The sequence below is a fragment of the Microtus pennsylvanicus genome, chromosome 1 (genome assembly GCF_037038515.1).
Source record: "Microtus pennsylvanicus isolate mMicPen1 chromosome 1, mMicPen1.hap1, whole genome shotgun sequence".
In the NCBI taxonomy this organism is placed as follows: Eukaryota; Metazoa; Chordata; class Mammalia; order Rodentia; family Cricetidae; genus Microtus; species Microtus pennsylvanicus.
This window is the reverse complement of record NC_134579.1, coordinates 32,830,122-32,847,451: the sequence shown is the minus strand read 5'-3', so window position 1 is coordinate 32,847,451 and position 17,330 is coordinate 32,830,122. Positions and strand designations below refer to the sequence as shown.

Below are 17,330 nucleotides of genomic sequence, written 5' to 3'. Positions count from 1 at the left end.
GAAAGTCAGGAAGGATGAAAAGTCAAACTAAATACAGCGAAAAAGAAGGGCAGAGTTGAGATTCAAGCCAGTTGTCTAAGGAGCAAGATGCCAGCAGACCCGTAACTGTGGTGGATTTTGAACTGTATTTTAATACAGTCTGCTTGAAGACCTGAGAGCAAACAGTTCCACTGATCAGCCTTACAGACCAGGTTATGGTCTCTCCTGAGGTGCTGACAGGGCCCAGGCTGATATGGGGCAGATGGCACAGCACAGGTTCACTTTGCTCTACGCTAGCCCTTCCCCCTCTTCCCTGAGTCCTGGACAGTAGAGCAAAGTGAACCTGCACCATGCCTCCAACCTCACTGGAAAAAGAGCTTCCGGTTTGAAGACTCTCATCTCAAGAGGAAACAGTGAGATTGGTACAGCAGGACATTCAACGTCCTCTCCTGGCCTCTGCACAGGGACACATGGGTGTGTGCACACGTGTTTGCACCCCACACACAATCTTTATTTTAATGTCTAGGACCCCAAGCAGGAAATGGTAGGCCCACTGTGTTTGAGTCTTGAGTCTTTTCACCTCGACAAACCCCATCGAGATAATCCCCCCCAAGGCAAGTCTGGATCTCAACAAATTGAAAAGTGACACCAGTCACCACAGAGACAGAAGCAGCTCTCTCCTGGAGGTGATTACCTAGTCTACTCTGAGGTGGGGCTGGGCACTACTCCCCCTAAAAATGCAAATGCCCTGAGAATCCCATTGGCTGGAGGAACACAGCCACTGTAATTCACCTAAACACCTGGGAAGTCTGGACTCAGACTGAGTTTTCTCACTAGGTGAGTGGAGATGTGACCTTGGGGAGTGCAGTGGGGAGGGGGTGGAAAAGTGCAGGGCAAGAGGAAGAAGCACGAATTCACAAAGACCTTCTTGTGCTGCTGACCCTGGTAAGAATGCTACGGGACCTGAAACTCTAACTTCTGTGCCACAGGGGCAGAGGGCAGAGCAGTAGGCCTCCAGCCTTACCACACAGTGACAAGACAAGGGACTGCTGCTGCCTGACAAGCAAGGCATCCACACCTTCACATAGCTGAATGCTGACAGGATCACACTCATGCCTTGGGTATTTTATTGTAAGATACAGACAATATAGAGCCTTGCCAACTTAGATAAAGCCATACAAACAATTTATCAGATGCACTATGTAAATAAAAAGATTCTTATATTCTTAAAGGAAACCGAGACTTAAATCAGCAATGTCAAATTGCAGGCACATTCAGCCCATTTCAGTACTCACTTCCAGGCACCCAATGGACGGGCAAAGGGTACCACTAGTATGTGTATTCTACAGCATCAATGAATCCAGCAGCAGCCTGGCAGTACAAGTCCCTGCCCAGGCTCACGGTAGTGCTGAGTGACGCAAGCTAGCCTTTAAGTTCCAGCTTTGTTACAAAGGATAAAATTATCCAAAAACTGCTTTTCCCACTTGATATATGAGATCAACACACTTGACCACTTGTAAAAGTATAGGACAAAACCCAGTTATATCCAGGCAGTCGGCTGTCACCCTGGACCCCATACATGAAGGTATATTCAAATTCAGCAAAATCTGGTTCCTAATTTTAGTTTCAAATAGAGCAAGCCTCAAAGTGAAAAGGCCACCTCATGGACTAAAAATTCTGCATCCTCCCAACTCCTCTCCTCAATAAAGAGAAAAACTGGCAATGCAGCTGTCCAGGTAATACTCACAGGGCTCACAGGGACGTCTTCTCTCTTTTGGCCTTTGGTTTTGGATGACGGTCCAACAACAGCCAAGGGAGCACTCTGGGAGGACGTAGCCACCGCAGCAGCAGCAGGAGCCTCAGGTGTCTTCTTGTCTTTTCCTGGGTTTGGCTGCAGAGGGGATGAGGTGGGAAAGAGGGAACAAGGTGCAGTTACGACCGTCTGGCCACCTTCTAGTCTGCTCTCTTTCACTGGGGCTGGACTGCAAGCTTTCCAGTCTCACATTTTATAAACAAGCATGAAGACAAATATCTTACCTTTTTCTTTTTCTGTTCCTCTAGAATGTGTTCTGTGACTCTTTCAACAGTCTCTTCAATACTTAATCCAGAGAGTGAGTTCTTGTTTTTGTTTCGAACTTTTTTAACAAAACCAGCAAGCTCAGTGCTGAAAGAGAAAAGTGAACAATGACTTTGACAACTCACCACCCCAAGGTTACCTGTCAGCGACAGTTAACCAGTGACCGTACAGAAAGATCAGCTCACCACCCCAAGGTTACCTGTCAGCGACAGTTAACCAGTGACCATACAGAAAGATCAGCTCACCACCCCAAGGTTACCTGTAGGTGACAGTTAACCAGTGACCATACAGAAAGATCAGCTCACCACCCCAAGGTTACCTGTCAGCGACAGTTAACCAGTGACCATACAGAAAGATCAGCTCACCACCCCAAGGTTACCTGTAGGTGACAGTTAACCAGTGACCGTTCAGAAAGATCAGCTCACTACCCAAAGGTAACCTGTGGACCACAGTTAACCACAGGGATCATACAGAAAGATCAGCTCACTACCCAAAGGTAACCTGTGGACCAGTCAACCACAGGGACCATAGAGAAAGATCAGCTCACTACCCAAAGGTAACCTGTGGACCACAGTTAACTACAGCGACCATAGAGAAAGATCAGCTCACTACCCAAAGGTAACCTGTGGACCACAGTTAACCACAGTGACCATACAGAAAAATCAGCCCACTACCCAAAGGTAACCTGTGGGCCACAGTTAATTACAGAGACCATAGAGAAAAATCAGCTCACTACCCAAAGGTAACCTGTGGACCACAGTTAACCATAGGGACTGTACAGAAAGATCAGCTCACTACCCAAAGGTAACCTGTGGAACCAGTCAACCAAAGTGACCGTCGTACAGAAAGATCAGCTTACCACCCAAAGATAATCTGTCAACCAGTTAACTGCAGTGACCATACAGAAAGATCCATTTAAGGCGGAGTGATTTCTCCCAAGCAACTAACAACCTCAGTCCTGGCATTCAAGTGGTTCAGCAGTCACAGCGTTCAGACTGCTCTTGCTCTTATGGGCAGGACTCCACTGAGCCGGGAAACACTGGCTCTGGGCAGTCATACTGTGTATGTCTGTGTGTGCACACATATGGGCTAGAGGTCAACACTGGGTGTATTTTTTCAGTCATTCTCCAGCTTATTTTTGAGAAAGGATAGATGGGCTGCCCAGAAAGCCCAGGGTCTTTGAATTATCTGTGCCAGGATTTCAGGGCTAGCTGACTGGCCTGCCTTTTTATGAGGGTGATGGAGGTCTGAACCTGGGCTCTCAAGCTTGCATAAACACTTTACCAAACTGAGTTATCTCCCCAACTGCAACAGACATTTTTAATGACTACTTTATTCCTAAATTTCAATTTTATAACCCATTAATACCAAGAAAGAGAAGCAATGCAGGTACAAAAAGTCACTGTGTACAGAGTTCTCTTTTAAGCTGTCCCTGGATCCTAACTTTACTTCTCTTCACTGACTGGCGAGCAGAGACACAGTGAAGTCAGCTCGATGAACACAGAGTGTTGACTCAGGCATGAACAGCTTCTCCGGAGACTCACACGGACCCTGTTGTAGTATGTACACACATCTCATGCTGAATCCAATTTACCCTTCGCACCTCACACAGCTAACAAATCAGACGTCTTGTTTACAAAATGTTAAGATGTCAGTGTGTTCTTTGCTCTGTATTTTCCTATATGACACGCAACTTATTTTACAGCTCATTTACAGACTCCACAGCAAACAATGCTGGAGTCTTACCGACCTCATCAAGTCTTAGCAAATCACTATGGTTTCTGCTGTTGGGTTACTCAGGAGTCAGTGATTTCACACACACACACACACACACACACACACACACACACACACACTGGTTTTTCAAGAGAGGATTTTTCTGTGTAACAATTCTAATTGTCTTGGAACTCACTCTGTAGACCAGGCAGGTCTTGAACTCAGAGATCTGCCTGCCTTTGCCTCCTGAGAGCCGGATTAAAGGTGTGTGCCACTATGCCTGGCTTAAGCATAGCACACTCAATCCTGATATGAACATCAGAATCTTTACTTGTGGCTTGGGTGTGTAGTTCAAGTGTTAGAGCCTTTCCTTAACATGCCCAAAGCCCTGGTTTAGTCCCCAGCATCAAACTATTATGGTTACAAGGAGCAAAAAAACGAAGAGCATATCTTTCTTGATTTAACTAACACAATCCTTTTCATATTAATCCCTAATTGATCATGGTTTTATCTGATCAAGCAGCAGTTCAAAGGCTAGGCACAGTAGTGCACATCTTTTATTCAAGCATTCAGGAGGAGAGGCAGGTAGATCTCTGTGAGTCTGAGACCAAACTGGTCTACATAGTGAGTTCCAGGACAGCCAGGGCTAGACACTGATGAGACCCTGTCTCAAAACAACAGCAGCAACAACCCCCAAAGACACAGTTAATGACGTATTTAACAGTCACAAACATCTATTCGTACCTGGTGTAGCATGGGAACACCACTGACAACTGCTCAATAACACTGCTGAAAGGCTTGTTTGGAGACTGGCTTGACCGAGGAGCCTCTCCAGGTGGCTTCTCCTCCGCCTCGGGGCTTTGATCTGATGGAGACGCCTGGCCAGCCCTCTCGAGCTCTTCTGGCTGAGCAACTTCAGGCTGATGGGTGGGTGATCCCAATACCAGTTCAGGAACCTCCTCTGGGGAGCTACTAGGAGGTGTCACAAGGAAATCCTTGAGGACTGCCCCAGTCACGTCTACAGAAGTCACTGGCCCTTGATCCTCATGGCCTGAAGACTCAGAGGGTAACTGACAAGAGGGAGATAACTGATGAGTGCACATGCCCACAGTGGTCTCGGCAAACCTGAATGCAGCACGTTAAAATTAGAATAACAGCCTAAATGACAGCACTCCATTCCACCCAATCACAACTCTGCCTTGGTAGCTAAGCTACTGCTAACCAATAAGATCTGCTCTAATATTCCCCAAAGCTGTCTCCACCCACCTAGGAACAGGAAGACTCGCGCTGGCCACACCCCACTCTGCTCTTTGTAGCTCTTACCTTCTGTCCTCATCTTATGTTGCTGGAGGCCCAAATCTCAACCCGAGGCTCCTCTCTCCCCAGACCACCACACAATTTCTAGACTGGGATATTTTCCTGAGACTCTTATCTGCACAACCATGAGTGATCTGGGGAACCAAACTCACTGTGCTCAAACTCGGGTTCAGGAGCAGCCTCCTCAGCTCATAACCATGCTGCTCCCGTCTAGTGAGCAGCAGATTTTCATTTTCCCTGTACTGCTCCCACCAATGGTCTCCCCTGCACACACTGCTGAGGGTGCTGAGTCCCACCTACAGTGTCTCCCCTGCACACACTGCTGAGGGTGCTGAGTCCCACCTACAGTGTCTCCCCTGCACACACTGCTGAGGGTGCTGAGTCCCACCTACAGTCTCCCCTGCACACACTGCTGAGGGTGCTGAGTCCCACCTACAGTCTCCCCTGCACACACTGCTGAGGGTGCTGAGTCCCACCTACAGTGTCTCCCCTGCACACACTGCTGAGGGTGCTGAGTCCCACCTACAGTGTCTCCCCTGCACACACTGCTGAGGGTGCTGAGTCCCACCTACAGTGTCTCCCCTGCACACACTGCTGAGGGTGCTGAGTCCCACCTACAGTGTCTCCCCTGCACACACTGCTGAGGGTGCTGAGTCCCACCTACAGTGTCTCCCCTGCACACACTGCTGAGGGTGCTGAGTCCCACCTACAGTCTCCCCTGCACACACTGCTGAGGGTGCTGAGTCCCACCTACAGTCTCCCCTGCACACACTGCTGAGGGTGCTGAGTCCCACCTACAGTCTCCCCTGCACACACTGCTGAGGGTGCTGAGTCCCACCTACAGTCTCCCCTGCACACACTGCTGAGGGTGCTGAGTCCCACCTACAGTCTCCCCTGCACACACTGCTGAGGGTGCTGAGTCCCACCTACAGTCTCCCCTGCACACACTGCTGAGGGTGCTGAGTCCCACCTACAGTCTCCCCCCTGCACACACTGCTGAGGGCGCTGAGCCACGTGGAGCTCACTCAGCCTTGTAGGCCCATCAACTCCTTCCTCCAGTTCATTTTTCCCGACTTGAAACCTAAACCTCAGCCTTCCCAATGACCTAAAGAACAGTCCAAACTTTGTTCTGCTGGCCCTGGAAGGTTCTGCAGTGCTCCTCCTGTCCCTCGCAAAGGAGGACTGCATGTCCCCTTTTATGTCCAGCCTCCCGGCATGTGCTATGTCCACTGCAACACCAAGCTGCTCTAAGCGTTAGCACCCCACCCCTCCCCAAACACTACCCTCTCACCCCTTTCCTACCCTAGATGTGGATTTATGTTACTAGAGCATTCAGGGAACAAACATCAGTGTGCTTATTTTGTAGTTGTGAGTTTAAGGTCTGTCTTTTCCGAAGCCCATAGTACTCTGAGAGCCCATTCCACATTTAATCTTCATCACCACTAAATACCCAGCGAAGACATGAGGTACAAAATAAATGTTCTTTTGTTTGTTTGGTTTTGGTTTTTCCAGACAGGGTTTCCTTTGTAACTCTGGCTGTCCTGGAACTTGTTCTGTAAACCAGGTTTGCCTTGAACGCACAGATCCTCCTGCCTCCGCCTCCTGAGTGTTGGGATTAACGAAATAGTTTTTAAGGGTACTCTTTTTAAAAAAAAAGATTTAAGCCGGGCGGTGGTGGCACACGCCTTTAATCCCAGCACTCGGGAAGCAGAGGCAGGTGGATCTCTGTGAGTTCGAGACCAGCCTGGTCTACAAGAGCTAGTTCCAGGACAGGCTCCAAAACCACAGAGAAACCCTATCTCGAAAAACCAAAAAAAAAAAAAAAAAAAAAAAAGATTTATTTATTATGTGTACAGTGTTCTGTCTCCATGTATTCCTGCACACCAGAAGAGGGCACCAGATCTCATCATACATGGTTGTGAGCCAGGCTGCTGGGAATTGAACTCAGGACCTTTTGAAGAGCAGCCAGTGTTTTTAACCTCAGAGCCATCTCTCCAGTCCCTAAGGATATTTTTATACAAGTTCCTGATACACTTAGAGGTCTCAGAACTTTGAATATGAAAAAATACCTGAATTGTTTTAAAATTATAAAAATGAAATTAGCTAATAGTAAAATAATCTAAGAGTCATTTTTTCTTCTTCTATATCTGCTGTAGAAATTTGGAGAAAACAAAGATGAGACCCTTCAGCATAACTAAGAACTTACTTCTTACTGAAGTCGATGCGGAGAGAGAAGTGTAGGTCATGATGCCACACCTTGTATTCCTAAGACATTAAAATTTTATTTTATGTACATGAATGCTTGGCTTGCATTTATGTCTGTGTACATGTGACTGGCTTAGATGCCCTGGAACTAGAGTTACAGATGCGTGAGTCACAATGCAGGTGCTGGGAGTCAAACCCAGGTCCTCTGCAGGAGCGATAGGCTGTTAGGCACTGAGGTCTCTAGACTAAGGTGATCCACTGTGCATTATTAAGGTAACGAGGAGGAAGGAAGGGAGGAAGGGAGGGAGGTACCATTGAGCCTTCCAGAGAAAGGCCAGAGGCAGGGCACTAGGACAGATCTGAGCCTGGAGAACAGTCCAGCTAGACATGCTGGTAGCAGGAAGGTGCAAGGAAGGCACTGGGAAAGCAGCAACCAGGACTGCAAGGACATGCTAAACATTCTGAAACCTGACAGAGGCCTGGAATTCCTAGTCTCAACTGTGTCTAAATCCCAGAAACAGGTACCTCAAAACCCAATAAACTGACAGCTATGGTTAGCCTTTCTACAAAGTCCACAAAATAATATTATTGCCATTCTAAAAAGCACTTTAAAGTCAAAGATAAAATTTAGCAAGCACTTCTGTTTGTGAAATTCAGGACACACCTCAAATAGCAATCAAATAGGACAGGCTAGACCAGCAAACTCCTTCCTGTCGTGCATGCAGTACTGTTTGCTTTGTATCTGATGAGGACCTTCATGCCTCCAAGTGTCTAGGAGTTACACACACACCTGCTACTTAGAGTGCTTGTTGACATGCTAGACTACATGCATGTGGTTCACTAATGTCTGTCTGTCACATGTACACGCGAGCCAGCACACACACACACACCCTGCATCAAGAATGAAAACAGATACTAAGGTCCATGAAAGGGCTAGGAACAGGGATCACAGTGTGTCTTAGTCCTGCTCTCATGCCTAGCTGCAGAAACATTGATCCACTTATGATAAAACGCTTAAAGCTTAAAAGTTTATAGTGATATTTATGTTTTAATAAATGAAGCTTGCTTGAAGATCAGAAGGTAAAACTAAGTCACTAGAGGCCAGGCAGTGATAGCACCCGTACCTTTAATGTCAGGGTTTGATAGACAGAGGCAGATGGGTGTCTGTGAGTTCAAGGCCACCCTGGCTACACAAGATGAATACAGAAAATGACTCAGGTGGTAGTGGCTCCCACCTTTAATCCCAGCACGAGAGGGGATATGAGACAGGAGAGACAAAGGTTCAGGGCTCAGCCTACAGTCGCCCGTCCTTGGCAGAGGGCAGAGCCAGCAACTGGCTGCTTTGCTTTTCTGATCTTCAGACTGAACCCCAGACTGAAGTTTTTACTACTTGTGCTACAGAGGCTACAGGAGCACCAACATGGAACCTTAGGACCGGTCTATCCCCATGTTCAGAAAACAGTATAAACGAACTATAGTGGACAGGGAGAACAGAGACTGGTTGTGTCCTTCTCTACTCACCATCGTACAGGCAGGAAAGGGAAGCCCACAAGTCTGCACTTTGGAAAGTTCGCTGAGCCGAGAGCCATTTTTAATGGCCTTAATTTGATCTTCAAACTGAGACTGTGGGTAGAAGGGAAAATGTGAAGTTTTTGTAACCAATTCCAAAAGAAAACAACTGTTTCAATTAATATTTTTTCTTGTCAGATAATTCATATGACCAAGTTTCCCAAGAAATACAAGTGTGAATAAAACTCTAAGATAATTATTGTAAGGAAGTCAAACCATTTACTGAGAGGCTTGAGGTGAAGAGCTTGGTATGATCTGACCCTTGGCGGGCAGGCTCCTCGGCCTGGAGATCACCAAAGCAGGAGAGCTGCTTCTCAGAGAGCAAGCAGGGAAGGACCTGGGCATCTGAGCACTGGGTGCCTCCTGTAATTCCCCCCTGCTCAGGAGAGCGAGCAGGGAAGGACCTGGTGGGTATCTGAGCACTGGGTGCCTCCTGTAATTCCCCCCTGCTCAGGAGAGCGAGCGGGGAAGGACCTGGTGGGCATCTGAGCACTGGGTGCCTCCTGTAATTCCCCCCTGCTCAGGAGAGCGAGCAGGAAAGGACCTGGGCATCTGAGCACTGTAATTCCTTCTGTTCCTTTTCTTCATGCTCAGACGTGACCCCAGGGCATTATGTGTGCTAAGCAAATGCTATAAGATAATTAAGAAAATATCACTAATTTCATGAAACATTCCTAGTAATTTCAACAAAAAAGCACTGAAAAAAAATTTTAAAAAAAGGAATGTTTAAAATACAACGGTAGTCTCCTGAGCATCCAAACCACCACAATGATGTTGGTCGGATGGCTCACCTCTGTGCTCTCCACTTCCTCTCTCACGGTAGAAAGGAAGGACTCCCAGGAGTGTATATCGGCCTCCGTCTCGGGGCATGACGCAGAATCACTGCAAGATTGAAGCAGACAGCTACTTACCACCCATTTTACAGACTGGGAAAACGAAAGCATTTAAGGGCAAACAAAACAAACATACGATAGAAGGTCTGCTTTGAAATTGTACAGTTTGAAGCAGGTGTGGAGGTGCATACTTTAGTGTCTGCATTGGGGAAGCAGAGACCCTTAGTCAAGCTCTCTGCAACTGACACCCAAGGTCACAGGGAAATCAGTTTTCCCCAGGGGAGCTGGCCAGCACAAAATCGATTTTTGCTTTGCCCCCCCCCCCCCTTCAGTCATACTGTTCTCTTGCCTTTATTTAATTAACTTATTTTTAAGAGACACAGAAAAAGGACAGACGGTTGGGCACAGGGAGGTTCTGGGAGGACTTGGGAGAGGGGAAAACATGATCAAAATATACTGTAGGAAAAGCATTTTGGGTCAAGCATTTTGAGTAATTGTTTTTCTTCAAGTGTTTCTAACTGTATTTCCCAAGTGGATGGAAAGAGCACCTAGGAGCCACGGTACCTGCTCATCAGCTTGAGGTTCTTAAGATAGGCTTCCGCTTGTGCGGCCAAACTCTGTAATTTATACACTTCTCGCTCCTTCCAGTTTTCAAGGACAGACACCTGACAGTACAATAGAGGATACATAAATGTCTCACAAATGACAATCTGAAACTACTCGAAAAGCTTACAAGTAAACATTAAGAACTTTCCAATTTCTCTTTAAATAAAGTACAATGGCAGACACATAAGAACACAATAATGCTGTAATTTCATCAGGTGACCAGGCGCCTCCTCGGCCCCCACACCGAGGGCGTGCGCTCAGCTCTCCCCACAAGTAACTGGCTGCTGTGTGAGAATCAGTGCAGGTGTGGAACAGCCTCATTTTAATCCAGGTGTCACCAATCTGGACAGGGCCTCCAGGAAAGCCTGCTGCCAGACGCTGGCGCAGCACACGCGCCGGGTCGTTCCTCAGCTTCGCCTAGAAGCAGGAGCCTGAATGACAAGTAACTAGAAGTCTGCTGTTTCCAGACAGTCCAACTCAATCCTTTTCTCATTTCCCCAGAAAAACCAGACACATGTGACAATAAAAAGAACTTGTTTCTCAAATATCCAAAATCACATTTTAGAAACAACAACAACAACGAAATAAAGCCAGAGTTACAGTTTATTTCCATTTTCCTTTGTTTCAGTTTTCAACTAGTATACAAAAATTAATGTGTACTTCTCTAGGGGGACTGAAGAATACACAAACATGTAAATGCCCAAATACATACATATATTTCTTTCTTTTGTATTTAAGGATAGACTGGCCTTGAACTTGTGATTCTCCATTGCTGCTCTTGGTGTATCTGAGATCAGAATCACGAGTCACCAACACAGTAGTGGTGGCTGACTTGTAAGTTATTTCATTAAGTAGTTTCTGGTGTTGTAAGTTATTTCATTAAGTAGTTTCTGGTGTATGTGTGTCTACACACATGTACACACATATGGAGGTCAGAGGACACTCTAGTGTCATTTCTCGGGTTCACTCCACCTTTTCTGTTTCCTTGTGTAACCAGCCTGAAACTTGCTAAGTAGGAGAAGCTGGCTTGCCAAAGAGCCCCAGGGATCCATCTGTCTCTGCCTTCCCAATGTCAGCTTAAAAAGACAACAACAACAACAAAAAATAAAATAAAAAAGGATTCTAGGGATGGGATTCAGATCCTCGTGGCTCAGCACTGACAAGCACCTTACCTACAGAGAGCTATCTGCCAGCCTGGGGGCGGTTCCTTTGATTTGCTTTTGAAGGACTGGTAAATACTGACATGCCTCATGGTGTGTGTCACTTGATTAAATATGAAGAAGATTCCATGAAAAGCATGAGAAATGACTAGATTACTATGGTGAATAAGAAGGCAGTTATAAACTGAGGTGTATTTACGGGAACAACTCAGAAACTTCAGGATAAACTACAGCGGTGTGCGTGCCTGGCAAGCATAGGTCCTGATGCGGAAAAGAAAGAATAAAACTAAAAATTCTCAGGCAAAGAAAAGTAACAACTATTTGATCTGGGAATTAGACTGCGGATGACGGCCTGTCCTATCTCCCAGCCCCCATCATAGCATTACTCTACAGGTAAAGAGACAGACGTGCAGAGGCCCTCCCCTTGCTGACTGTGCTGGGCTCACCTCGGCAGCTACTGCTCTCTGGTGGCTCTCCTCGTAAAGCTCTCTCGCTTTCCTGATGGACTCCTCCACTGCTGTCTTCTCCTCTGTGAGCGCAGCACTATGAGAGGGAAAACAAAGCCACCCATGAGATCACGCTGACGTCAAATGCCAGGCCAGTTTGAAATCACTTCATATTCTCCAGACTATCTTCTGCCTTGTGTGTCATCGTACAGTTTAGACTCATTGTGCACTCTGCATTTTGTAAGTGATCAGAGGAAGATAAATCAAAAAGAAGTCTCTAGAAGAAGTGCAGAGGAACACACGAGGGCACTGTGCCAGTTTACTGGCTTCACTGTGCGCATGTGCGAGCATGCATCAGGCACAGGTAAAGGTAGGGGTCTGTGGTGGTCAGGGTTAATAACTTTGAACGTAAGTCTTCAGGATACATCCACTTTGCTTTATTTGGGACAGGAACTCTCTCTGATATCTGGATCTGATCAACTGGGTACAAGAGCTGGCCGGTGAGCTCCAGAGATCCTCCTGTGTCCACCTCCACAGCCTGGTGTGACAGGAACACGGATCACCACACCCATGGTTATGCACAGACGCTGGGATACATCTCAGGCCCTCACACAGCATGTGCTTGCTGACAGCCAGTTCCCCAGCTCCTGCTTCCTGACTTTCGAGGATACGATTTAGATAAACTGGTAATTGTTCTCAAACAAGGTTTATATTTCAAGTAAGAAATTTCAATATCGAATAGTTATAAAAATAGGAACAAGGTGATCAGTAAGAAGCTGTTCAGGGCCATGGTTTTTAAAATTACTCAGGTACTGTGTTTCACTGTGTCTTTTCAGAATCCTATGTCCTGCTCCTTCCCCTGGCGTCTGGCTTTCTCCTGCTGATCTATCTCCCCCACCATCACTCTCCTGTTTTCATATCAAATATATTTTACTCTTCAAACTGTAAGATCTCTTTCTTCTCTCATGGTTCCCTCTTGTTTCATGACCTACATGCACACACAAAAACTAAAGTCTGTGGGCTCTATGAAAGAAAGCACTGCATCTGCCTCAGTGAGGCTGGACTCCTGCTTGCTGTGATTTCCCGTCCCATCATGGCCACCGAAGATGATGGGGACGGACAAGCAAAGGAAAATACAGCTGCTATCGGTGAGACCTGGTTGTGTACATGACAACACAGTGTCCACTAATAAAGATGAAGAGGAAACTCTACGGGTTCACAATGACAATTATGAAACAAACCTGCAATAACAGAGCAATATACTACAGAGCGATATACTGGGTCCCGAGACTCAGGTGGCACAAACGGTGTTTTCTACTGGTGGGAATGGAACCCAGCCATGCATGGCAGGGAAGTGCTTCCGCTACTGAGCCACACTCCACCTCAGAAGAATGCTTCAAATACACTTTCAAGTTAATTAAGGGGGGGGGGGGGAGCATGGTGACACACACCTATAATCCCAGCACTTGGGAGGCAGGGACAGGAGTTCTAGGTCAGTCAGAAATAGAGTGAGACCCTACTTCAAAGCAAGGAAATGAAAGGAGTAAATAATAGCAATAAATCTAGGCAGTGTTTATACTCACAATGGGAAATAAAAGTAGAAACCTGAATATATACATATTCAAGCCTTGAGAATTATTTAAGAGAGGCAGACAGGCAATGATATACTTAGAGTCTACTGAGATTGTAGTAAAAGATGTCAAGAATAATGAAAACTTGATTTGCCTGATTTCCATGGACTGGTCCAGATGTGATCCGCACTCCGTATCTAATCCATCGGTCTTCTGGGCAGACCTACAGAAGCAGGCACACAACCCTAATTACCTCTCAGGCTGTTCCACGACAACCCAGTGACCTGCATCCACACCCGTAACGCTCCCCGTGAACCCCAGGCTGCCCAGCTTTACTGCATCAACTGTGCTGCTCGGAGAAAGGTTTAGTGACTGTTTTCACAAGGGCACACGCTTGGAGTCCCACACTACAGGAATACAGGGAGGGAAATCTCAAGTTTGAGGATAGTCCGGGCCACACGGTGAGGTGAAATCATCTCAAAAAAAAAAAAAAATCAGTAAATCAGGCAGCCAGCATGGCACATGCAGTAAAAACACTCACGCTGGGCCCTTGCTGACTCTCACTTTTACATAACTGAAACATGCCAGCTCAGACAAAGCTTCAAGTAAAAAACTTTTCAATGGAAGTTTCTTAAAGGATGCACGATGGTGAAAATAGTATCTTAAAGGGTTTTTACTTGATATATGTATTTGAAATTAAGTACAAAGAATGTGACAAGAAACAGAAACCCCAGGATATTAAAAACAGCAATGCCAGCCAGGTGGTGGTGGCTCACACCTTTAATCCCAACACTTGGGAAGCAGAGGCAAGTGGATCTCTGTGAGTTTGAAGCCAGCCTGGTCTACAGAGTGAGTTCCAGGACAACCAGGGATAGAGAACCCTGTCTCAAAAAACCAAAAAGCAACAACAGAACAGCAACGCCCTGCTGCAGCTGTTACTTACGCTTCGCTGGTGTTTACAAGCCTTTTCACTTTTTTCTTCAGGGCCTTCAATCTTTCTTGGGTTTCTTTCTTCTCTTGTTGCCATTTCTTAATTTCTCTGTCCAGATCTTGGAGGAACCAGTCTAATTCTGTCTCTGAGATCTAAAAACATTTTGAAAAGACTTGAATGATCATGGCAATCCATGTCTTGGGGAAGGAAGGACCCCGAGTGCCCAGAGCGGTGACAGTGTCTCAGCCTACTCAGCATCTCATGTGCAGGGCGCTGGCACCCTGGTGGCTTCACTGCCACTCTGGGCCCCAGGATTCAGCTAACACAGCGCAGCCACACTTCAGCCACGGAGAGCATTGGTCACAGGAAGTCCTTTGAAGAACCTTGTGTGCACATGGGATTCACACTTCGGCCTTCAGCCTACATAGCTCTCTAACCCGGAAGTAATCTGCACATGGTTTAGCTGGCAAGTCCAATAGTTTTTGTTTGTTTTTAGAAATACCACTGCGATAGCTCTGGTTGATCATTAAAGGCCTATGGATTGAAAACCTGTCCGAAGTCCAGGCAATACGACACAGAAACTCGTGAGGCAGCGCTAATTCCCTTCCCCTGGAGAGCAAGATTCAATGTCACTCCCAGACCTATGGCTCAGCTGCCTTACGCAGTTGCTGCTTTCTGAAACAGCTGAGCTGAGAAAAACAGGAGAAGCTTTCAGTGTCTGTGTGCAAGTACCAGGCAGGATACCTCTGTGGAGGAAACACTGTCTCTTACTGTTTCTAAGGAAAGAAGTGCACCAGGGAATCCAAGCAGTATTTAACAACTAAAAATATGTTAAATTATGTTTAGCCTCAAATTCTACGACTATCAACAGCTGCTTAATAAAATCCTGTATTCCTGTTTAATCTCTTAGCTCTTAATTGACATTCCGGTCCTAAACTTCCTCTTAGGTTCCTCTGAGATCAAGGACTCAGCTACAGTAACTCGAGGCTTCTCCCTCGGAAAGAACAACACACCCTATAACAAACCTACAGATATAATAGGAAGTAATGGACTTCAAGTCAAAAATGATAGGGACCAGGAGGCCATTTCCCCCTCTTCAGCCTTAGACAAAGGTTTTGATGCTAAGTAGTCAGGTCCTGCAGCAGTGGAGTGGTGCTTCGGAGGAGAGAGCTCTAGATGGATGTAATGCATAGCTCCTCCCAAGTGCAGAAGCACAAAAGGTCTTGATGCCCCCTCAGGCGGGGGTGAGGGTGTCCACATTTCCTCTGCTAATAAAACCTTGCTGATTCCAAACATGCCACGTCATTCCGTGACACAGATAGCCCCAAGCCTACTACGCTGACAAACTCCTGTATTCTACATGGTCACTTCTATTTCCAAGATCAACCAACCTAAGTCTGCCTGCTATGCAGCTGGAAGCCACCTACCTTTGTTTATACTCAGAGCCAAGGATCTCACCTGGACCTAGCTTTCAGAAAGGAGATTATGTGCAACCACAAGGTTATGCTAGGGCATGAGAACCCACTTGGCAAAGGTACCTCCAGGAGATCGGGTAACAAAAGGATAAGGAATTCTAATCACGTTTGTGTACACACACACACACACACACACACACACACACACACACACACACGCACACAGTTCTGCCAACAAAAATATGACCTGAGTTCACGTACTATTTGTACTCACTGCCCTTTAACGACAAAGCTGCTTCATAATTAATACGGAAATGATCACATTAACTCCCACCTACGCTTGTGTAAACACAACCAAAGAAACTCAGATTTGCAATTTAAGAGGGTAAACAACTGACCAAGAAAGTCTAGAAACTGGATGAGCCCGACATGAGGGAGGGAGTAACTGGACTTATCATGTTCTTGAGCACAATCATGGACACCACATCCAAAGCCACACAAAAGGAAAAGTGCACTAGAGAAGCCTGTACAGGGCAGCTGTCCTATGCTCCAACACACACTAGGTGAGTAGACACAGTGAGCCCTGCTCGGACGACAGCAGTAGCCAAGCTCTGTTCGTCAGAGTCCCCCTCCTAGGCACACTGTGTCCCCGGAGTAAAAATCATCTGTGCACACGGCAGGCCTGAGGCACTGTGGGAATACAGTACCCAGCCTGACTGCCAGTTTGTGAAGCCGGAGGTCTCTGTCACAAGTGTCACGCACCAAATGAAAACCTGAGTGTCCATGTGCCCGAGTCACGGAGATCACAGTGCAAACCTTCCCAAGGCAACACCGCATCTGTATGACCATTTTACCAAACCTCTCATCTACTCAGGCTTATATCCCATTTGTCATGTGCTGACCAGATTTAAATTTGGTTTCTACCATTTTATTTTTCCCAGACACAAAGGAGAACAACAACCTCTTCTCATCCTTTGCTTCTCCAGCGCTATCTGTGTGCAAGCAGACCTGGGGAGCGTTACCAAAGTCCCCTTTGAACAACCACCCTTTCCTTCTGGGGAGCTCTTCAATCCTGATAAAGAGTTTCCTACTTAAGGTCACATTAAGCTAATTTTCTACTATTTAATGTATTAGTCCAGCTGTTAATTCAGACTTTTTTTCCCCCTCAAACAGTTTTCTTAAATGGGTCAGTATCTCTGTTCCCTTTATGGATAGGAAGCACAGCATTCTCTCACATCTGTGATCTCACTGCTCCACTAAAGCGCCGGGCTTTCCCTAACAGTCACTGTGACTGACGGAAAATCTCAGCTAAGAGAATCTAAACCAGGTACTCCAGCAGACCGTAATCTGACCTTTATTAGGAAGAAGAAGATGAAGGGCAGTAGTGGAACCACGACTTCCTGAGTACCAGAGTTTTACACGTGTTAAAGTAAACCCAGGAAATAAGCAATTACTCTCCAGATATTTCAGATAAGCAAACAAAACTTGAGTGAAATTAAGTAACC

The 17,330-nt window shown here is 46.4% G+C and overlaps 1 protein-coding gene across 6 annotated transcripts in view; it reads right to left on the bottom strand.

Annotated features, from left to right (window-relative positions):
* The window catches only part of Ttc3 (tetratricopeptide repeat domain 3), a 102,311-nt gene that overhangs the window by 3,023 nt on the left and 81,958 nt on the right, over positions 1–17,330 (bottom strand). For all 6 annotated transcript variants that reach the window (XM_075960763.1, XM_075960781.1, XM_075960772.1 and 3 more), the window contains 9 exons: positions 14,423–14,562; positions 13,634–13,702; positions 11,909–12,005; positions 10,261–10,361; positions 9,655–9,745; positions 8,816–8,917; positions 4,517–4,842; positions 2,017–2,143; positions 1,727–1,870 (listed from right to left, as the gene is read on the bottom strand). In XM_075960763.1, coding sequence (XP_075816878.1) covers positions 1,727–1,870; positions 2,017–2,143; positions 4,517–4,842; positions 8,816–8,917; positions 9,655–9,745; positions 10,261–10,361; positions 11,909–12,005; positions 13,634–13,702; positions 14,423–14,562 — 1,197 coding nt within the window. The remainder of the gene's footprint in view (positions 1–1,726; positions 1,871–2,016; positions 2,144–4,516; positions 4,843–8,815; positions 8,918–9,654; positions 9,746–10,260; positions 10,362–11,908; positions 12,006–13,633; positions 13,703–14,422; positions 14,563–17,330) is intronic.